Source organism: Centrocercus urophasianus, unplaced genomic scaffold, assembly GCF_019232065.1.
Source record: "Centrocercus urophasianus isolate 14NV4802_14NV808 unplaced genomic scaffold, USGS_Curo_1.0 seq_124, whole genome shotgun sequence".
Taxonomy (NCBI): Eukaryota; Metazoa; Chordata; class Aves; order Galliformes; family Phasianidae; genus Centrocercus; species Centrocercus urophasianus.
In genome coordinates, this window is record NW_024884409.1 from 42069 (window position 1) to 64233 (window position 22165).

The window sequence follows — 22165 nt, forward strand, 5'->3', positions numbered from 1 at the left end:
GTGCAAGGCTCCAGGCTCACCCCCTCCCTCCTGCTCCAGCTTTTGGTGACCCGATGGAGACACAGCACGGCCCCCTGGGGCAGTGAGACCAGTGGGGTCACAGAGAGCTTGCCCCACACTGCCTCGATACCTGGAACTGGGCAGAAGCAGAGCTTCTGGAAGGGAGCAGGCACTGTGATGGGAGGTGTGAGCCTGGCCAGCAGCCACAGAGCCCATCCGCTCCCCCCGGAGCCCCGGTCACTGCTGCACATCGCCGGCCAGAGAGCGCAGCTGGCTTGGAAAACAAACGGCATGGGAATTAGCTCCCAACTATTTCCTCAATTCTACCTGCTATGAAGGGAATTTTATTTTGCTGCCCAGAGAGGAAGGAAGGCAGGCTGTCTGAGCGCCTTGAGGAAACACCTCTGATAACTCCTGCAGAGCACAGCCAGGCCAGCACCGCACCCCACAGCCCCCAACCTGTCTGCAGCAGCCCCACACAGGGATAACACTGCCCACAGCAGCACCACTCCCTCCCCAGGGATCTGAGGCTGCAGAGCAGAGGCCACCGTGCCACCCATCAGCCACCTGCAGCATGCATGCAGCCCAGCCCACACCCTCACGCCTGAGTCACCTCACTGTTCAAGGCAGGGCTGCAGCACACCTAGTGCCACACACCAGCCCCTTCCTCAGCAGCCCAAGGCAGGGCTGCAGCCCTCAGCCAGACCGCCAAGCAGCGCCGTGCCACCTCGAGTAAACAGCAGGACTGGGGAAATGAGCGTTATCAGCTCACCAATGCAAAACAGGAGGAAATTATTTAAACATCTTTTCCTTAAGAAGCCAAATTGGCCGTCAGCCCAGCCGCCTTTCAGAAGTCACAGGCAGGGAAGCAGCGTTACTTACAGTAAAGCGTGTGTCAGTGATTGTGCTACTGGATTCCAGGGAACAGGACTCCAGCTCCTCCTGCAAGGCTCACAGGGGTCAAGCACAGCAGCTCCAGCTGAGCCCTTCCTTCTGCAGAAGGAATCATCATTCCAGAGCAGCCGGCAAGCACAGGAACAGCCTGCAGGCTGCCTGACCCCCACGTAGGGCTCAGGAACCAGCTCAGCCTCCATACCCACACAGCCCCCTTACCACCAGGGGAGGCCCAGCACCACTGGAACCATCAGTGCCTACAGAACAGGGACCACACCGCAGCTCATCACGGTTAGTTTATTGCAACAGGAACCAGTTATGGTAACTACAATAGACGCAGAACTTAACGAAAAATACAATTACTCGGTCTTCCAGTATTACAAGCTCAGTACAATAAAGTCCTTTTGTACAAAAATACTGCTGGCTTTATAAAGTTACTCTACAGTATGAAATACCCTGGCCTTTTTTTTTTTTTTTTTCCTGTGAGATTTGGAGCTGGCTGACAACAATAGAGAACTGCAGCAGCCAGGAGAGGTGCAGAGCAGAGCAGTCAGCACCCTGAGTGAGGCCACCACGGGCACCAGGCACCCCATGGGGTGATGGGGGGCAGCTGGGTTCCGTCCTCCTGGCAGCACCAGGCCTGCAGCCATCCACAGCAGCACAGACAGCACCAGAGGCTGCAGCAGGGCTTGGGGTGGGAGCCCCTCCATCACAGCTCTACCCACAGAGCAAACAAAGCGGCCCCCACTGGCAATGAAGAGGAACCTTACGGCTTTCATAGGCATCCTGCTAAAAAGAGAGGAAAGCTGTCTCTAAAAACAGAGCGCATAGGAACAAACCTGGCTGTTGCCATCTTGCAGCTAGAGAGATGGAAAGAGGCACAAAACACACACTTCACCCCTTGCTGGAGCCACAGCATCTTCTGGCCCAAGCAGGGCACCAAGCAGGGCACACCACACCAGCAGCAGCTCGACGCAGCTGGAGAGGCAGGCAGGAACTCAGTTTCTCCCCAAGGCTGTGTTTTTCTGACATGCAAAGACTGTAGTGAAGCAGTAAGACACGCACACAGGCATGCACACACACGCACTCCTACACACCCCACGTCGGGCACTGTGTCAGCCTTGGCCAGGCCCATGGGAAAAGGCACTGTCTCCTGCATGCAGCAGTTTCAGGCCAAGGAGCTTCTTGCTGCAGGAAAAGATCTGCATACCGAGGCTCAGCCGTCCTCAAAGGGAAGCACCAAGTTTCTTTGCTGCCTCTTCTCTCACAACACAAAAACCTGCCAAGGAAGTATTCTGCACCATACCTGACCGGTCAGCCTGCTGCTTTAACCCCACTTGTCTCCCCAGAACCAGCCCAAAATACACATCTTCCGGCACGTTTCTGGAACATGCTGTCAGCATGAAATAAGAGTTAAACATTAAAGGGATAATTGTAAAAAAAAAAAAAAAAGTTTATTTGAAAAAAATAGCCTCTCACAAGGTTTCTGATCAACGTGTACTGTAACTTGAGAGCCACAAACCTGCTCCACGTACATTGAGATATTTTCCAACACTAAAAAATAAAAAATAAATACTTACAAATTCTTTCCTCCCCTTTACATGTCCTAAATGAGAGCGGTAAGGCATCCATCACCTTAAGATCTTAAGTTGAACAGAAGCAAGTAAAAGAGGTTTTTCTAAGAGATAAAGGAGGAAAAGCAGAATGCCTGTCTCAGGGATGCATCTACAACAGTCTGGTCCACCCGGCCCCTTCAGTCTGCAAAGCATTGAGCATCCAAACCCACTTGTCTCAGCTGGATAAGATGCTGGGCTGCTGTCCTCCAGGTAGAAGCCTGTCCTGGATCTGTTGTGGAGAGGCCAAGGGATGTCACCTGCTCCAAGCCCCGCTGCGGTGCCAGCTGAGCTCCACTCATACACATTTCCTATTACATCTTATTACACTGAGAAGAGTCCCTGCCTCAGCAGAGCCAGGTTCCCCACCCATGGGCACAGACCCCAGCACCCAGGTGATGCCTTGCTAAGGGAGGATTTGCTCAGGCCCAGAGTGGGCGACAGGAGACGCTGCCTGATATGAACTGCAGCCATCCTTCTCCAACCTGCTTATCCCATGAGAACCAAAACTACAAAAAAGGAAGAATTGTAAAGAACTACAGTAGCTAAAAAGTTTTCAAATCACGCCTGAAGACCACCTAACAGAGCCAGGAGGCAGCTGGCATGGAAGCTGAAGACCCACTGCCCCCATGCCCAGTGTCTGCAGTAAGAAGCGTGTGAAGCAGGGTTCATCTGGGGCTCAGCCCTGACACCTATCATGCTCCAACAAACCCAGTATCCTGCTGTTTATGGCTTATATCAACAGAACTCTCAAAGATGCACACGAACGCACACACATCAAACCCCAAGAATACAGAGCTAAAGCACGGCTTAGAGTAGAGTTAAGGCTCATTCAGATTCAGCTAGATTTGAAGACTGTAAGGCACATATTAGTACAATCGTGTTACTGTTAAAAAGCCAGAATATAAAAAGTCATCCCTTCCCCCACCCCCACCCCAAACATGCGAGGATACTGCGCATGTAGCTCTGTTACCTTTGTTGAACACAGATGCAAAGACAATTCAGAGCCTGGTTAAAAGTGAACACCTGGTTTATACACTTCTCACAGCCGCCCAACACGAGCAGAACATTTCCCCAGATGCTGCTTCAGGACAGCGGCGCTTCCCCCGACACACTGGGATTAAAACCAGTCCCTCACATGTGGCTTTCCTCCTCTTTGACACCGTCTTCTGTGCTCTTCTGAGGCAAGGTAGCCACATCATTGTTTGCTTCTTTCTGTTTCTCAGCCTCATCGATGTTGGTCTCCTCCTCTTTCCCTTCGTTCTTCGTCTTCTCCTCCGCCGCCTTCTGCTCCTTTGCCACCAGGTGGTAGTTGATGCCCATCCCAATGAAGAGGTAGATCCCAGCGATGATGAGGACGATCCCACAGGCCCAGTACGTGTACTTGTAGTCACCATACATGTCGTTGAGCTTACCTGATGGGACAGAGAGAGGATGGTTTAACAAGACTACCTCCAGTGCTGCCTGGAAACTGCTCGGGGTTCAGGAAGCATTCCCAAGAGCAGCCCAAGCCAACCACATTTGCTTCAGGCCTATTCCTTCTGCTCCCCCGGCTCACGCCAGGGCTCAGCCCATCTCTCATTCCCCCAGATGTCACAGCAGGTCCAAAGCTGCTGCTTACCTTCCCTCACCTGCACCCAGGCACAGAGAGCACCACCCACAGATGGGACCAGTAGCCCCACTGGTCTACTGCTACTACTAGCAAAGCCAGACAAGGAGAAGCAGCACACAGAGACATCCTACCGAGCAGGGGGGGTCCCAGAAGCACGGGGCAGCACTCCACGATGGTCACAAGGCCAACAGCACTGGAGAACCTCTGCGCTCCCACCAGGTCCATCAGGGTTTCAAACAGCACCGAGCTAAGCCAGCCGAAGGCAAAGCCAAAGAAACCAGCATAAATGCAGAACCCAGCATAGGTGGTGGACATGGGGGCCAAGAGGTGGCACACCCCATTGTAAATCACAGAGATGGCAAAGAAATACTGGATTCTTGGTCGGATCCACTTGGTGTTTGCCACCAGTCCCATGGAAGGTCTGGCTACCATGTCTACGAAGGCCAGGATGGACAACAAGAAGGCTGCAGACTCGCTGGCAATCTTCTTGCTCTTTGCATAATTGCTGAGGAAGACCAGGGGAGCGAACAGCCCAAAGAACATTATCACGTTGCCTGAGAGATAGAGCAGGAAGCCTCTGTGTGTGAAGAGGGACAGGTCCAAGAACTTGTTGATCGTCTGGAAAAGCGTGCTCTTCTGTTTCTTTGTCTTCCCACCGATGAGGTCTGTGCTAGTATCGCCATCACCTTTTTTCACTGCTTTCCCAGCTTCCTGCAATACCTCTTTAGTGGGCTCTTTTTTCAGCTGGTCTGGCTTGGGACCAATCGGCCGCATGAGGGATCCAGCAACGCAGCAGTTCAGCAGGAGACCACCGAGGATGAGGAAGCTCCCTCGCCAGCCAAATATGCCAAAGAAGAGTTGGTTCACAGGTGCCAAGGTCGACAGGAACACGGGGCTGCCTGCCATAGCCAGTCCATTCGCCAGGGGACGCTTCTTGAAGAAATACTTGCCAATCATGGTTAAGGCAGGGTTCAGGTTAAAGGCAAGTCCAAGGCCTGAAGAGGAGAAATGAAGGATTTGAAGTTCTACATCCCCAGAAGCCAGCAGTGATGACAGAGGGGCTCAGCAAGAGGAGCAAGAGATCAGTTCTTTGTGTTCAATAGTACCACTTCAGCTGTATTAACCTTCAACCTGTATGAGCAATACTCAACACCTCAACACCCACTGTGGAGGTAATTGGGAGGACAAGCTGTATGCATGAGTTAGGAAAGCTGAAAAGACAGACCTGCTATGACCCCTGACAGACCTTACATCTACTAGCATGGCACAACCCTAACCTGAGACAGGAATAAAGGGAGGCTTTCTATTTTAAGTAGGCGAGCGAGTGCCTGTGCACTTACATTCCTCCTGCATTGCATCACCAGGGCCATCCTCTTACTGGAGCACATAAAGGGAATTGGGACTTACGCAAATTCATAGTAAGCATTTCCTGAGAATTACTAGACAGAAGCTGCTCCTCTGAGAAAGGCTTCTCAGTCACAATCCCATCAGAGCACAGCTGGCACTTACCCCCAACGACCCCCACACAGAAGTAGAGCTCCTCCACGGTGTTGCAGAAAGAGGCTGCAATCAAACCACACCCCGAGAGGCACCCACCCACGATCACGATGGGCCTGCTGCCGTACTTGTTCACCAGGATGCTGCTGATGGGACCTGGAGAGTCAAAGGAGACATGCCCAGAGGCAAGTTACTGTCATGGTTGCCTTCGCTCAAGTGACCAGGCAGACATGCGCACAGGAAGACTTCATTTCTGCACAGTGCCATTTCACCCAGCAAAGGAACTGGGATAAGAGGGAAGGACTGAAGGACCAAAGACAGCTGGAGACAAGAAATGGTGACATTTAGTTAAAGCACGTGCTGAAATCCCAACTGGAAAAGCAAGACTCTAGCAAGTGCCGAGGACTGCAGCCCTGCGGAGCCCCAGAAGCTGTTTACAGCTGTTGAAAGCCACAACTTCCCTGGGCAAGCAGCCTTCCATGGCCTATGCAGGAACCTGTCAGGGCACCAGCTGCCCCGCAGCTTCCCAAGGACCAGGGCAAAGGCCCTGCCCCATGCTCTGTGTCCAGCATGGCCCAGGGGCTTGGCAAAACATAACAAGGTGACAGTTTGCATCCAACATGATGTTTCTGGTGGAGGACAAGGCCATGAAGCAGCAGCTTTGGTGGGTGCTGGGCAAAGTGCACCAAGGGCTTGCAGAAGGGAAGGCTCCTGCACAATGCCAGGGAGATTGAGGCAAAGTTTTCACTGCTACCCCTTGAAGCAGGAGCAGCCCAATCGCTGTGCACACCGCCTTTTAAGTGCTTCATTATCAGGAGCTTTAATCCAAAGCAAACAGTGATTAGATACTGCAAAGCATGCTCTACAGATACTAAAATGTATTTAAATAAACTGAATGAACATCCATTGAATATTAACAGACCTAGTTTCACCATTAACAGATAGCAAGGTTGTCAACATGTTATTCATGGGTCCTCAGACACTACTTGACCTTTCTGCCTCGTTTAAACAAAGCCTAGAGAACATTTGGGAAGCCCAGCTGCTACTGCAGCTTCTGCAGCAGAGGAAGCTGCGCTCCAACAGGCTGGAGGGATGCATCTGTCTGAGTGCAGGTAACAGCAAGTGGTGCAAAACCAGTGAGCTGTTGGATCTGATGGGCACTGTTCAGTATGAGCAGCTGGCAGCATCAGCATAAGGCACAGGACAAGGGAGTCTTCAGGATTAGAAGCAAAAGTCACTGCAAGTCCAAGCAGCAGCAGGCATCACAGGTTCTGGGGCACGCAGAGGGACTGTTCTCAGTGCATTAGGAAAAGGAATGGCCCAGATCAAGCCTCATTAAGGCAGCTACACTGTTTACAAGCTTGTTATAACATTGGAGCAGAGAGATGTGCCCACTGCCTCGCTTGCTAAGCAAGGACAAAGCAGAGCCTGTTCCCCAAAAGGAAGAGCTCATGCTCAGCCAGGCCGCTAACGTCAGCTCCTTTTGATGCACAAATGCAAATAAGACCAGGCATCCTGCCAGCTGGGGATGGCAGCAGTACAAGCTCCGATTTGCCTCTGAAGTGCACACAACAGCAGGGTCCCAGTAAGAACTTCTTTCAGCCAGGTTACCCAGTGCAAAACTGCATGTGCAGGCTGGCACAAGGCACTGGGGCTTAGGAACATGGAACACATGACCCCAGCGGAGCAACATCTGCCTGCTACTTGCTGGTGTAAAAGCAAGCATGAAATGTACAGCTTGGGGATTAGGAGACTCCAAGCAGTTTCTGAAGGACAGGAGAGGGGAGCTGTTTCACTTTAAGTAGTTGGCTTTATTCTGCTCGTGTTTCTGATCTTCCAGTGCACGCTGCCATCTCCAAACACAAGCTGTCTAAGGCACTGCTCAGCACCACTGGGAAGAGCAGACTACATCCATTTTCAGTGCACATTTCAGCAGTCAGAGCTGACCAGAAAAGGGAACAGATTCTGGTAGGCAGTCAGTGCTTACTGGATTCCAAAATTAAGCATCTTGAACCAGGAAAAGACCCTGTAACAGGGCTTCTGTGCTCAGCACAGCTACTCTCCCCAGCCTTCTGGCAGGTGCTGAGGGCAGACAGATCCTCAACCACACACTGTTACAAGAACAAGGGCAGAATTACACAAGTTGTAATACCCCGGAAAGAATTTACCTACAGCTTTGCTGAAGAGGACAGATTAACCCAGCTTTTGCATTCTGGACACTGAAAAGAACTTGGAGCAATCTACTCCAAGCAAGCTTGCTAAAGACATTTTGCTCTCACGTAATGAGAAAATCCTAACTTTTATCAAAGTTTTGACTGTTGTCACTACAGCAAGACACAATTAATGAGGCCCAGCATCTCATACTCCAAAGCAAGAGCACATGAAATGCTGTCCTCAATTCTCTTACCTCCTGCATACATAACAGCCAGCATGATAGAGGAGATCCATGAGACTTTGCTGCTAGATGCGTTGAAGATGACCTCAATCTCTTTGAAGAACACAGTGATGGATTTGGGGAAGGCATAGGAAAATCCAATGGAGATGAAGGCTCCGATGACCACAGCCCATCCCCAGCCTCCTTCAGGAGGAGTGTATCCCACAGGGCCTCCGATGGCTGGTGGCATCTTGAATGAGGTTGGCAATGGATCAGCTGGGGTTCAAAGATCTGCAAAGGACAAAGTATCATCTCAGCTGAATACAGAGTGCTGTAAACTCATTCCCCTACTGTGCAGGGCCCCATCCGCAAGGGGCACAGCACCCAACAACCCCAGTGCTGCAAAGGAAGCTGGCAGCCACACCAGCACCCCAATTCCCTCCAGGAAGGCTGCTCCCAGTGGGGAGAACCCAGGTTTGCAGGCAGGCTTTGGAAAGTTATCTTAAACCCAACGCTCAGATCACCGGTGGCCTTTAAAAGCACTGGCAAGCAGGTGTTTATAAAGTACATATTTAAGAGATGACATCCTATTATAAGCTGAAAAGGGCAAGCCGTGATCTTACAAGAGTAGCTGAACACAGCAACAAAAAGAAGGCATTCAAATGGCTGCTCTGACAGCGGCACCAGGCCGGGCCCTGCTAGGTCCCACAATACAGAACCCATCAGGCTGGGGCCTGGGAACCTCAGCACAGCTGGAAACCCCCAAACCAGTTCTCATTTGATGAGCAGCATCCACACACCCCTCTCTGACCCATCACACACAAAGTCAGGAAGATGCCAGTGCTTTGGCCCACAGTGAGTGCTCCATGCAGGCCAGTGAGGGGCAGGTGTGCTGGGGATCCTGCAGCCCACAGGTGGGCAGGAAGATCTGGGAAACCCCAAAATGGGGTAAGAAGGGAAGGGACTCCTGAAGTCCTCCAGAGCAAGCACCTCATGCAACAGAGAGCTGCCCAGAGCAGGGCAGCACTCCCAGGTTTTTAAATACTCACCTACCAGATAAAACTGTGCACAAGCCAGGACTTTCTGCAATGCAGGCAGGTGTCAGGACAGCACACCCATTAGTCCTGCATTCCCAGAAGGTCACACGCTGCAGCTAAACTTAGCTGTGAGCAACAACAGTGGGATGCTGCCAGGGCTCTGTCCTCCCCTGGGGCAGGGTGGGGGAGGTGCTCCAGCCCTCCCAGGAAACTCTGCATCCCAGCACTACTAAAACCACTCCTGATACCAAAAAGGCCATTCCCAGCACAAGGGAACGCAGCTGGGACAGTGCTGCTCATGCACCTCCAGCAGCACAGCTCCTGCACAGGCTGCACAGCTGGCACACACCTTGAAGCTGCAGTTACTTGAAAAAACAAGGCTGTTCAGACAGCAGAGAGCAGCACAATCCATCCCGCAGAGGAAACACAACCAAACCAGCCACTTGCATGCGATTCACTGTATGCAAAACAGGAACTGCCACAGCCCCTGAATCTCCCACGTGCCCCTGCAGATTTCAGGATGCCTTCAGAGCCGGGTTCCCATGCAGCAAGATGCCTGCTGCAGGCAGCACCGCCGAGAAGGGCAGAGCCTGGAGCTGAAGCACTGCAGAGGCTCCCCCAGCCCTGCTCACGCTGAGCCTTGTGAGCACAGAGGGGAAGGAAGGAGCACATCAAGCTCCTTCAGCAGAGCCTAAATGCTCTCATACAATATGCCGGCTCAGGCGTTCACCTGAAGACATAATGGAGCACCAGACGTTTCTGCAGAGCTCCTATAGGCGACACCACAAGGCAGCGGCAGCTCCAGCGGCAGCTCGCTCCCTGGCACAGAGGTGCAATGCACCCTATTGATAACACACATCCGCTCGGCCTCACGGCGATTACCATCGCATCCACGGCCGCTTTCATGCCAGCATCCACCTGGCACGTTCTGCCGTGCTCTTGGCAGCCAGCTCCTTCCCACAGCCGCCCAGATCACTTTCACCTCACAGCACAGGCCAGGCCCCGTGTGGCCCTGCAGCTCCATCCCCACACCACGGGGAGCCCCGAGGCCGCCCTAAGCCTTTAAGGCTGGTTTAGCCTGAGCCAGGCGTGGATCTTTCTGGCTGGAAGGGTAATTCACCCACGCTCCAGCCAGCGCAGCACATGACTGCCATGAGCACACGGGCTCCTCCACTCAATCATTCACAGGATGCTCCTCTAAGCAATCCCCGGCAGCTCGACTCGCTGAAGCCACCAGGCAGTCCCCAGCTGGGGCAGCACAGCTCACCCCAAACAGCCACCACACACTCTGCCCTCAGGCAACCCAACCCCAACACAGAACTGCAGGGGTTGGAAGGGACCTCCAGAGCTCATGGAGTCCAACCCCCTGCCAAAGCAGGTTCCCTACAGCAGGTCACACAGGTCGGCATCCAGGCAGGTCTTGAACATCTCCAGAGAAGGAGACTCCACCACCTCCCTGGGCAGCCTGTTCCAGTGCTCCGCCACCTCACTGTAAAGAAGTTCCTTCATGCATTTGTGCAGAACTTCCTATGCTGCAGTTTCCAGCCATTTTCCCTCGTCCTGTCTCCACTCACCACTGAAAAGAGTCCGGCCTCGCCATTCTGCCCCCCACACCTCAGATACTGATAGACCTGGATCAGGTCCCCTCTCAGTCGTCTTTTCTCAAGGCTGAACAGACCCAGTTCACTCAGCCTTTCCTCATAGCAGAGATGCTCCAGGCCCTTCACCATCTTGGTGGCCCTCCGCTGGACTCTTTCCAAGAGATCCCTGTCTGTTTTGTACTGGGGAGCCCAGAACTGGACGCAGTACTCCAGAGTTACTCCAAGTTAAACACTGATAGAAATACTGGCGTTTGACATCACCTCCAGCCACAATGCACAGCCTGCAGCTCACTCCTAGGTTTGGAGTCATACTGAGCTCTCACAGCACCCAGCGAGCTTTAAGGCATCATCTAGCAGCCTTGATTTGCCTGAAACATTAAAAAAAAAAAAAAAAAAAAAAAAGCTACTGCATTTTGGTAACAAAAAACCCAGCTGCTAGTCAGTAAATACAAACTACTTGATAGCACAAGAAAGGCCACTGATAGTAACAGCTATTAAACAGAACGCTGGGGATACTGCTGAGCTGCTGGGGAACACAAGTTTAGATCTTCCATCAGCCCCAAGCAGCTGAGCCAAAAATCACTATGGCTGGGCTCATTCCTCTTCTATGGCTGCTCAGGTGGCATCCTTCCATAAAAGACTTCTGAAGAGCAAGACAACCTCTCTTGTAGTGCCAACGCATAGTGAAATACCTTGGACTGAAGTTGGAGACTATTAAGCAAGAACCCCAAAGTTTGATGCCAGAGGGTTTACATGAGCTCTGCATGTCACAGCACTTCGCCCTGACTCACTGCAAACCCTCATTAAGGAAGGCCAGTTTTAAAATACTTCTTCTATCAAAGGGAGGCTTCAAACGGGAGAGAAAAAGCACACGCCAGGCAGCCAGTCCAAAGGGAAAGCTTCCCTCCCCTTTGCAAAAGAAAATATATAAAGTAAATGAACAGTTATGACATTTACAGTGCTGTTTTGGAAGAGCAGCAACATGTAAGATGTGTTTGGAAATCATATTCACAGCTGCCAGGCAGCCAGCTACAGTTTGCCCTATTAGGAAACAAAGTAACCATACTAGCTGTAATTAAGACTGATGAGACCAAGTAATGACTGCAAGTATCACATATGCTAGCCTGTGAAGTCTTGACAAACCTGCAGGAACAGGTAGCCTACAGCAAGCCCTCACCCTGCAGAGCAATGGCAGGAGCAGTTGTGTCTTTTTTTTATGCAATCCAGACTGCATCAAATGGGAACAGACCCTGGGGAAGACCACAGTCCTTTCCCTCTCCCAGGCCCTATGCACTGCTGCTGTGGTCTCTTCTTTGAAGATGCCTGAATCAGGAAAATTTAAAGACTTCTACTTACATAACCCAGCAAATCGCTGTGCTTTTTAAAGCTCCAGATTGGCAGGATTCCGGAGGAGAGACAGAGGCTCACATTTATAAAGCACCGCAAATGCTGCAAAATATTTCTGGGGCAATCCCTTTACAAAGGTAACCTCACAACGCTCTTTTTCAGGGCAGAAGGGGTTTCTCCTACAAGCAGCACCCTGGCCATGCAGATCCCTGCCTGTCTCCTCACATCCATCCCTCCCACTGGGGATTTTGCTGCACCAGGCACACATTCCTATCACACTTCCTGCCTCAGGTGCTTTTAAAGCCTTTCCCAGTGGCAGGGTTTGCTCAGCTGCCACAGACAGGCAGCATCCAGGGCACAATCCAAGCACCCCTTAGAGGTCCTCACTCTGAGCTGCAGGCTTATACTTATTGCTGGGGAGATGGAACTTCTAGCAACTGCAAGCTGGGGAGAGCAAGTAACATCTCACAGCTTCAAATCAGGACAATTTCTGGCCAGAGAAAAGATCAAATAGAGATTGTTATCAACTAATGAGACACTGCTTCCACTGGCTTTAAGCACATTTGTAGAATTAAGCACAGGGATGCAATTCCAGTGCCCCTAGTCAGGGTTTTAACCTGGCTGTGCATGGCATACGTGACGACCCAGCATTTGCAGGGACTCTGCACCAAAACAATACTCAATTGAGGTCCTGCTCAGCTGAAGCATTTGTTCCCAGGGTGATGCGAGGTCAGTAGCACGTAAAGTTTGCCCAAGGACAGCAGCCCACGCAGATGAGCTCAAGGTTCCTTCGCCAGCCACAGCACAGCCTGCTCAGCACCCCTCCTCTGCCCAAGGATGGCCAGCAGAGCCCCAGACATGCTGCAGTCTGTCAGCCTGGCGAGCAGACAAGCAGATGCCAGAAGGCATGGCTTTGTGCTCAGCAGAGGTGCCAGTGGCTGCTGCCTTCACCTTTTGCTCAGCTCCGGATCCCACAGCAGTGCAAGCCCCAGCCTGCAGTGCAGGATCTGAGTTGTGCAGCAGCCCACTCAGCAGCACCAGCGCTCACCTCAGCAGGGCTATGGGCTCCGCTGGAGCATCACTCACTACAAACAGCGGCTGAGGACAGAGACTGCAGGGATCTGAAGATAATCTCCCACACAGCAGCCACCACACCTGTTTTGTGGGCTGCGAGAGGAGGCTGCACTGCTGTGCATTGACCCCATCCAGGCAGCTCCTCACCGCCTGCAGCCATCAGCACTGCCCTCCTGCCTGCAGGGAGCTGATGCAACAGGACTCTGAGGTTGTTTGTCAGAAGCACAAAGCAGGGCAGGAAGGAAAAACAAAACAAACAAGAAAGCAGGTACCAATTTCTCTCCCCAAAACAGGCCCATTACAAGCAGCCATTCTAGGCTGCTGTCTCTAGGTATTACCACCAGTGATCTCAGCCTGTCTGAGCAAGGACCAGGAGCCTTACTAGTATGAGAAAGCATGAAGCAAGCTTAAGCAAGCAACCAGAGGAATCAAGGGAAAAAACCCAGCCAAAAAAAAAAAGTCAGCCAGGCAATGGCCACAACTCAAGCAGAGTTCTTCCAGATCCCTCTGACCCACAGCTCTGGTGTGGTAGCAATGAAGGCCCTGTGGCACAGCTCCTGCTGGACTCCCCCTGCACAGCACAGCCCCCAGCCCACCTGCAGCCACCCAACTCCATCCCAGGAGGGCCGTGGCTCTCAGCATCCCCTCGTGCAGGTTTCAGTCTCAGATCCCCAGGCGCAGACCACACTTCGATAGGAGCAGGGATGTTTCTCTCAGCACTGCAGTACTCACAAATGCCTCAGAGACGATCTGCACCTTGCCAAGAAATCCTCAGAATGAGAAAAATGTGGTACCAAGTAGCACCAGCATTCTTTCATTAGACATCGATACGCACAGCCAAGGACGCAGCCACTCCAGGTTTCACTGTGTGGGGCAGCAGAACCTCAGGACCCCACAGCTGTTTCGGTCTAAACAACCCAACCGCCCCTCTCTTCCCTGAGGGCAGCAGCTCATCGCCTTTGTTCTCAGCCACATCCATCTCATCCCTCTTTAAAGCCTCCCAAGCACAGAGGAGGCGGCTGCAGCTATGTGGATGGAGATTACCTGACACCACCTGCAGGAGGACTGTGGTTTTGGGAACCAACTACAGCCCCACACAAACTTTCTTTGGCTGCAGCACAATTACACAGCAGCAGCTTGAAGGGAGCATTTCAAAATGAGTCATTCAGACAATAATGGCAAGAGGCTCCTGCTTTCTTCATCAGAAAGGTTGCTATTATGGGCTTATTCCACCGAAGGAAGTGGGAGAAGTCATAAAACTACAACATTAACACTGATGTGCTTAGACAGAACTTGCCTCCCTTAGGCTACGTGCAACTTTTCAACTCCTCATGAAGGATCTATGGAACGGAATCACGCAAGCCTCCAGCCCTGCAAAAGTCTCTGGGTATTTTCCACCTTAGCTGCCAGACAAATCAAGGCAAGTGTGAGAACAGATGCACCATTGGCACCTTTTGATTAGGAACCACCTCCTGGTGGGCACAGAGCAGATAATGCTCTCACACCTCTGCCTGGAGGGCAGGACAGGATACGGCCACAGCTGTGACACTGCAGGGAAGCTCACAGCATGCCTGCACCATATCTGTGCGTGGCTGGAAGATTCACCAGGCAGGGATGAACTGAAGACAGAGAAGGCTCCTTTGAAGGCAGGACATGGGGCTCTGAGTTCCTGAGTCCCAGCAGCACTCCAGAGGGGACTTTTTCAGCCCTGCTCTTCTCCGTGGCCAGAAAAGCCTGGAGCAGAGGCATCCAAGGGACAGCACGCACCAAGTTACCTCACTTAGCATGAGAAAGGGATGCCTGTGCACCACAAAATGGCTTCAGGCATACAGAAAAGCAAGAAAACAAACACCACGAAACGAGAAAATGTATTTCAGGTGCCTTGGAATAGATTTAAAAGGCTCCCCTGACACAGAAGCCCAAGAATACCAAGTCCAGTGTACCTATGGGGCAGGCGGGTGCCCCACAGATGTGCTGTGCCTATTCACAGCACCATTACAGGACTGTGAGCACCTCAGCCTTTCCCAACGCACTGCCCACCACCCAGATGGCCACAGAAAGACCCCCCCCAGCCCACAACACGTGCTGGCAGACACATTCCTACACGCTGACAAGGGCTGCCGTGTTGCCCCAAGCAGCAGCAGGCCGTGGTGGCCTTTCTATCAAGATATCACCCAGCCCGGCTCGCTGCAGCAGGGCAGCCCCACACCACAAGTTCTATCAGGCTGCTCGGCGAGGGCAGGGGGCCCACAGCCCCCCGCTGCCTCCTGCGATGCCAGGCCTGGGGCGAGCAGAGCGCTGCAGCCTTCCCGGCCTCACTGCCTGCGGGGGGAACCACGCGTGGGTCCCGAGCTGAGCACGGCTCCATAGCCGAGCAGACAAGATTGGCCTCACGCTCCCCACGCGGCCCCCGGGGCCTCAGCTCCCGCGGGAGCTTTTTCTTATCAGCCATCCAGAACTCGGTTAATCGCCTCGCATCCATCCCCGCTATCTAGAGCGCACAAGGCGGAGCGGATTTACCCTCCCCGTTCAGTGGCCAAAAAAACACGACCGGGGCATCGCCCACCCCGGGCCGCCCCATCGAGCGGATGCAGCCGCAGCACAGGAGCTCGCCAGCGCTCCGCTCAGCGCTCACCTTGGTTTCGGACGACCCTCAGCCAGGAGGTCTTCCGTTGCAGCACCGACGGCGCGGAGCCCCCCCCCGACCCCGTCCCTCCCTGCCCCAGGAGCGCCTCGGAGGGCGCTGGAGGTCACCACCGCCTCCCGCCGCTCTTCCACGTGGGGGAGAAAAGCAGAACGCGGGCCAGACCGCGACCAAAAAAAACCAAAAAACCAAGGCCTGAATTACCACAATGGAAAGGTGACAAAACACAAAGGCAGGCAACTCCGACGGCAGAACGAACCAGGAACGGACCCGTCGAGCGGCGTCGGACCGCGACCCGGCGCTGTACGCTGCGGCCCCGAACACACGGCAGAGGTCCCAGCAGCTCCCGAGGCGACCGCAAAGCTGCCGGGGATCCCAGCCCAGCCCACCGCCGGGCCCACCGGCCGCTGTTCAGCCTCCCCGCGGCGGAGCCGAGCAGGGCCCCTAACGTTATGCAGGAGCTCAGCGCCCAACGGACACGCACCCCCCCCAACGGCTGGGCTCGGGGCCGCGCGTCCACGCGAACCGCAGCATTAAGGCTCCCGCCACGAGGTCTCGCCGCCTCCCCGCGTATCCTCCATCCCCCAGCCACGTGGAGCCCCGAAACCTCCCAGGAAGGACCGCTCTGCCCCCTGCCCCGCTCCAACCTCCATCTCCTCCCCCCGAACGCCACGTGGGCCCAACACAGCGCCGGGCCCTACCTGCGCGTGCCGCCGCCGGCCGAGTGCCGCCTCCCCCGGCCCCCCCCGCCGCTATAAGGGCGGAGGGGCCGCGCCTTCCGTTCGGGGCGGGGGCAGCGGGTCGGGCCGGCCGCGGCACCGCCTCCGTCCTCGCGCTACCGCCTCCGTCCTCGCGCCACCGCCTCCGTCCTCGCGCCACGTGCGCGGAGCGCCCCACGCGTGGCCGCGGCTCCCGTGCGGCCCGGCACGTACCGCCCCGAGCGGAAAGCGCGGCCCGACGGCGGGCGGGGGAGCGCCGGCATCGCGCTTCGGTCCGCGCGGGTCCGCGGGAAGCGACGTCCGCGGCCCCTGGCGGCGGTGCTTCGCCCGACATCAGCCGGCCCGACTTTGTGCTCTTTGGCTGCGGCGCTTCCCTCATGTACCTGAACGTTTCTGGCTGTCGCCTGCGTGAGCTGGCAGGCGGCTTTTCCAAGAAGCCGCTGTGCTGCCCGTTTGTGCCGTAACCGCGAGGATGGCGGATGAGACGGACTCGAGCAACCCCCGCTGCCGGCTGCGCTGCTCTGTGCACAGATGTTGTGCCCGGAACCGTGGGCTCAGAGCAGGCAGAGCTGGCGGGGAGGGGCCCAGCGCTGCGTCTGCATGGAGCCGGGTTCGGCCCTTGTGAGCTCACAAAATGGCTCGAGTGGGAAGGAATCCCCGAAAGCCATCCGGTCCTGCACTGAACAGGGACGCCCACAGGTCCATCAGTGCTCAGAGGCCCCCAGCCTGAGCCTGGGTGTCTGCAGGGACGAGGCACCACCACCTCTGTGGGCAACTTGTGCCAGTGCATCAACACCCTCAGCGTGAAGAACTTTTCTTATATCCACTCTAAATCACAGAATCATAAAATCACCAGCATGGCCTGGGTTGCAAAGGACCACACAGTGCTCATCCAGTTCCAGCCCCCTGCTGTGTGCAGGTCACCAACCAGCAGCCCAGGCTGCCCAGAGCCACATCCAGCCTGGCCTTGAATGCCTGCAGGGATGGGGCATCCGCAGCCTCCTTGGGCAACCTGTGCCAGTGCCTCACCACCCTCTGGGTGAAAAACTTCCTCCTAATATCCAACCTAAACCTCCCCCGTCTCAGTTTAAGACCATTCCCCCTTATCCTATCACAACAGAACCTGCTTAAGAATCTGTCCCCTTTTTCCTTACAGCCCCATTATGTGCTGACAGGCCACCACCAGGTCTCCCCAGCTCAGAGATGTCCAACTGCTCTCTCTTCATCCTGCTGCAGACAAAGCTGCTGCACAGCCTGGGCACAGAAAGGCACTGCATGACACACAAGTGAGGTTCTTACATCAGCACCAGAGCTCCACATGCTCAGGATGCAGATCTGCAGAGGTGACGCATCGCATGTGACAAATCCTGCACAGATGACTGTTACTCTGAATGTTCTTCTGTAGCTGCTCTCTCCCGCAGCCTAATGAAGTTAATTGTGTTCTGGGTTGCATGCTGAACGCTCTGTTTTAAAGCAGAAGTATGGTGTAATTCACCTCAGAGCCACGGCAGGGAACAAAGGGGAGAGCCCAGCTACAAGACCAGGAGCAGCAGCAGGAGATGCGATCCCTTCTGTATCAAAGGCAACTCTGCAACCCCACAAGTGTGTGCATGGGTGTGTGCTGTGCATGTCGGGGCACTCCGTGACTGGGGGCACCCGCTGGAAGCAGAGCAACCTCACTCACCCACTTCTGAAGGACAACGCAACCCAACGAGCGAGTGGGTGGCAGGTTTTCCTGCTGCATCTACCTCTGAGCAACTCGGAGAGCAGGGAGAGGTCTGCGCTCATCAGGAGATGAACAGTGATTAAAGACAGGGAGTTTGGGAGCGGATTCAAAGTGCCACTCCTGCAATGCCTTCGCCTGCAAGCAGTGCTCTGCCGGGGCATGGGATGGGAGCAGCAGTGAGCTGGGATGGTGCTGCCATGCTCCTTCATTTGTAGATGGAGGAAAGCCATGCTCAGAGCCGCTGCACTTCCGCCTCCTTTAGAAGATGGATTTAGTATTAATCCCTTCAGGAATTTTTTTTTTTCTCATGAGGAAAACAGGATATTGTTTCAGGATATTGGGCAACAAAGCTGCCCTTTAAGGGCAGCTATAAGCAGCCTTGCCGCCCTCACTACTGGCTGCATTCGTTGCTAATCGAGTTTAAGATTTGGTACAGCCAATGCACTTCCAGAGAGGTCACAGCAGAGCAATTCCAGTTCAGGATTTCTGTATCCCATTGTAAACACTAAGGGCCTGTAGTAACCTCAAAATATAATCACTAGCTTTGGTTTCCATTGAAACTAATGTCTCTAGCAGCTGCAAATTCAGCCCTCCCGTCTTTGTCAGCATGCGTGTCCTGCTTGATAAGAGGCAACAACGGGAGTCAAATCCAGGAATTATTGGATATCTCCAGGGAAAGCCTGTCCTTCTGAGATATCCATCAGCTTCCTGATGGTTTGGGAAGGTTTTCTGAACCTTTGGGCTCACACTTCTCAGCCCACCTCCAGGTCCTGAGGTTACCCACCCCAGCAGCCCTGGGACAATGGCTGTGGAAGAGAAGGCGTCAGGGCAGTCCCTGGGGAGCAGCAGCTCCTCTGAATGATGACAAAGGCGCGACATTGTTTAGGGCTGTGCTACAACTGCTGTCGTTGTTTACAATATAACGTGTCTTAGGAAGAAATTGTTGAGAAAATGTTTAAAATTGCCACCAATGATCAATAGAAAAATCCCTGCAATTGCTGCAACCTTCACGCTGCGCACGCAGTGACGCACGTGGCTGGGAGCAGGGTGCAAGGGATCCTCAGCCACGTGCAGGTGGCACAGTGGACACTAAGAGACATCATACAGAGCATGGTCTCTGTTCCCCCACTCTGTGCCCATTCCTCACCTCTCAATGTGCTCAGGCTGTTCTCCCGGGGCTGCTGCTGTACAGCATATGCCAGCATGCCACCTCTTGCCAAGAAGCTTATCTGGCACAAGAAATCACATCTGTTCATCCTCCCTTGCTGTCCTTGCAGCCAGAGGGAGGTGGTGGTTCTCAGTGTACTTTCAGTGCTGGCTCCTGCTCCATGGGGATTTGGAAGGTCTCTGCGTGCTGCGGGGGCTGCCGGCCCTACTGCAGATTGCTGCCTGTCTGCTCCCAGTGCAGCTCCCTGAGCGCTGGCTGCCCAACAGATCCCCGCTCTGGTGTTCTCCATGCCTGCAGGGGGTGGCTGGGGTTCAGAGGGGATCAGAGCCCACCTGGAGGTGAATCACACCCTGGGCTGGAACATGGCAGAGCCATGCAGCACCGCGCTGGTGGGGGGCACAGAGACCCATCCTCGGGGTGATGCTGCAGAGGGACACTCCGCTCCAGCCCCACCTCATTCCCAACCCCTCACACTGGGGCCAGTGCCTCAGGGACATCCAGACTGGTCTGACCGGTGCAGGGTCTGGTTCTGCAAAGCAGGGGGACCTGGCCAGGCCTCAGTGCTCTCCAGTAGGATTTTGCTGTCCCAGAACACTCTGTTTTAATGACTTCATTCCTGTTCTCGGGGTGGGGAGGAAGAGGTGGGGGCTCTGCAAATCATTTAAGCATATCCCACGTAAAATGACTTCATGTGTCACTTGCACTGCCTCACCTGCCTCGTCCCCTCCCTTCTGTCTGTCCCCATCCACAGAGCCTGTGTTATTTTCGTGTGACCCACAGCTGCTGCCAATAGCATCCATTGCCATGATGACACTATTGGGATCAGCCCCCACTGCCTGCACCTTTGTCCTGTTCCTGAAAGGATGGTAAATGTTTACATGGTGATCTCAGGACAGTCTCACCACAGGAAAAATCTGGAGCTCCAGGCTGCTCTCCAGCTCCAGTCCCACACTGCAGCAGCTGTTTCCCTGGGATGTTGTACAACGCCTGATTTCTCTGTGTGTTACTCAGTATTTTCAGTTCTGCATCATCTTTGGGGAGCTCAGTGCACTCTCCAAGCTCTGAAGCAGCCGAGGACAAACCTCAGGGCTTCGGGACACACAGCAGGATGAGACCAGAGGCCGCCCTGCCTGGCAGCACTGCCAACACAGGACCTCACTGCTGTGTGAGTCCCTGGGAGGCAGTGAGTGCCCAGCCAAGGGCTGGAGTGTGGGAGCTGAGGAGACAAAACACAGCCGCCAATGTTTGTTCTGAAACCTGCCCAGAATTTCTTTGGCCTCAATGAGGCTGAGGATTATTTTCCTTAAGTATTTTTAAACCTGGAGCCTGGCAAGGGCCAGAGGGCTGGTATTTCCTGGCCTGGGTGGATGAGAAGAGCCTGATCCTTCCATGCCATGTGGGAAGTGCTGGTTACCTGTACGGGGTGAGCAAGGGTGGCCAGGTTGGCAGGAACCTTGGGAAGGAAGGCACCTGCGGGAGGAAAGCAGTGCAGGAGGAAAGCAGTGCAGGAGGAAAGCAGTGCAGGAGGAAAGCAGTGCAGGAGGAATGCACCTGCAGCCCTGGGGCCCCATGCTATCAGGTTCTGTCCTCACAGCAGGCACTCTCTCTACCAGGATGGGACCAGGGCTGCCCTGTGCCCTTGTGACAGCCAGGAGGGGAAGGCAGCAGCCAAGGGGTCAGGGATGTACTCATTTCCCCCACACTGGTCAAGGGGATGCAGAACCCTATGGGCACCCAAGCAGGGCAGCTCTGGAGCTGCTGGAGATGCATTCACATCCATGGAGTGAGAGTGGCCCAGCTTCTGGGGCTGAGTGAGGCCATGGGGACTCGGCACAGACTTTGCTCTGTGTCTTTTCCCTGCCAGCCCACTCGGGTGCCCCAGTGTGGCTCACTGGCAGCAGCACGGCAGCAGCCGGGTGTGGGGTGGAGCAGCTCTGTCTCAGCACCCCACTGCTCCCCCCTGGCTGTGTGGGTGTGAGCAATAGAAGGAAAGCCCCCACCGTGCTGGCAGCTCCCTCGCTTCTGCGTATCAGCAATGCTCTCCTGGCCTTCCCCTTGCTGGCAGGGTTTGGCAGTGGGACAGCCACATTTTGCTCCCATTCAGCATGGGTGAGCACACGACCTATTGTGTGCATGTGTAAATACACAGATGTGTTGCTTGTTCCAAAACCCTGCTTGTTCCTTTCCCAAAGATCCAGGATGGACAATGTCAGGAAAGCCTCCGTCCTCCAGCTTTGTTCAACTGCGTGTACTGGGAGGAAAATTCCCTGCAGAGGAGCTCCCAGCACCGTGCCCAACCCTGGAGCTGCTGGGATGGGTTAGCAGGGCTGGTGCCCACGGGGGCAGAGGTGGGGCCCTGTGCTGCGTGTTTGTCCCCAGGGCTGGCACCTTCTGAAGCAGGTTGGGCCCTTTCCTTGTGCACACACAGGCCCAAGTCCAGTGCCACCAAAGTACACTGAGCGCTGGAGGAAGTCCTGGCCCCATGCTGCTGACAGGACTTTGCCTTTTGCTTCAGCAAAAGGGCTGCAGGTGACTCTTAGCCCTAGAAGCTGCTGTGCGGCCGTCCTGCTGCTCCCTGCGTGCTCTGAGATCCCCAGCTCAGCTGCACTCCTGCAGACGCTCCCGCAATACCTCCGACAGCACAGTGCTGGTCTGAGATAGAGCAGCGCTGCCATGGGCAGACAGCACAGCAGCACAGCCCGAGATTACACCCCTTGTAAACACTGCCAAGCAGCCACGAAAACCATCGCTTGCTGCCCGATTCGGCCCCACGTTCTTCATGTGCTCTTTGTGTTTGCTGAGCATAACTCCTGTGGTTGAGCTGCGAAGGCAGAGAAGTTACGCAAAGCAATCTGATGA

At 54.4% G+C, this 22165-nt stretch overlaps 1 protein-coding gene across 3 annotated transcripts; it reads right to left on the reverse strand.

Moving 5' to 3' along the window:
- Positions 1 to 1177: 1177 nt before the first annotated feature.
- SLC16A1 (solute carrier family 16 member 1) lies at positions 1178 to 16474 on the reverse strand. 3 transcript variants are annotated; one of them, XM_042811260.1, is made up of 5 exons: positions 16395 to 16474; positions 8024 to 8281; positions 5629 to 5772; positions 4251 to 5114; positions 1178 to 3922 (listed from the first exon to the last, which is right to left on the reverse strand). In XM_042811260.1, the coding sequence occupies exons 2-5, from the start codon at positions 8238 to 8240 to the stop codon at positions 3642 to 3644; spliced, it is 1506 nt and encodes a 501-aa protein (XP_042667194.1). In that variant the 5' UTR covers positions 8241 to 8281; positions 16395 to 16474; the 3' UTR covers positions 1178 to 3641. The 3 variants fall into 3 exon arrangements, with proteins under 3 accessions (XP_042667194.1, XP_042667195.1, XP_042667196.1); XM_042811261.1 differs by lacking the exon at positions 16395 to 16474 and adding an exon at positions 15898 to 15984; XM_042811262.1 differs by lacking the exon at positions 16395 to 16474 and adding an exon at positions 13646 to 13844.
- Positions 16475 to 22165: the final 5691 nt, after the last annotated feature.

Excerpts from the sequence above, each read along its gene's own strand:
- SLC16A1 (XM_042811260.1), bottom strand. The coding sequence starts at position 8,240 with ATGCCACCAGCCATCGGAGGCCCTGTGGGATACACTCCTCCTGAAGGA. Across the intron at positions 5,115-5,628 it reads CTGTGTGGGGGTCGTTGGGG|GCCTTGGACTTGCCTTTAAC; the intron begins GTAAGTGCCAGC and ends TCTCCTCTTCAG. Across the intron at positions 3,923-4,250 it reads TCTGGGACCCCCCCTGCTCG|GTAAGCTCAACGACATGTAT; the intron begins GTAGGATGTCTC and ends CTGTCCCATCAG.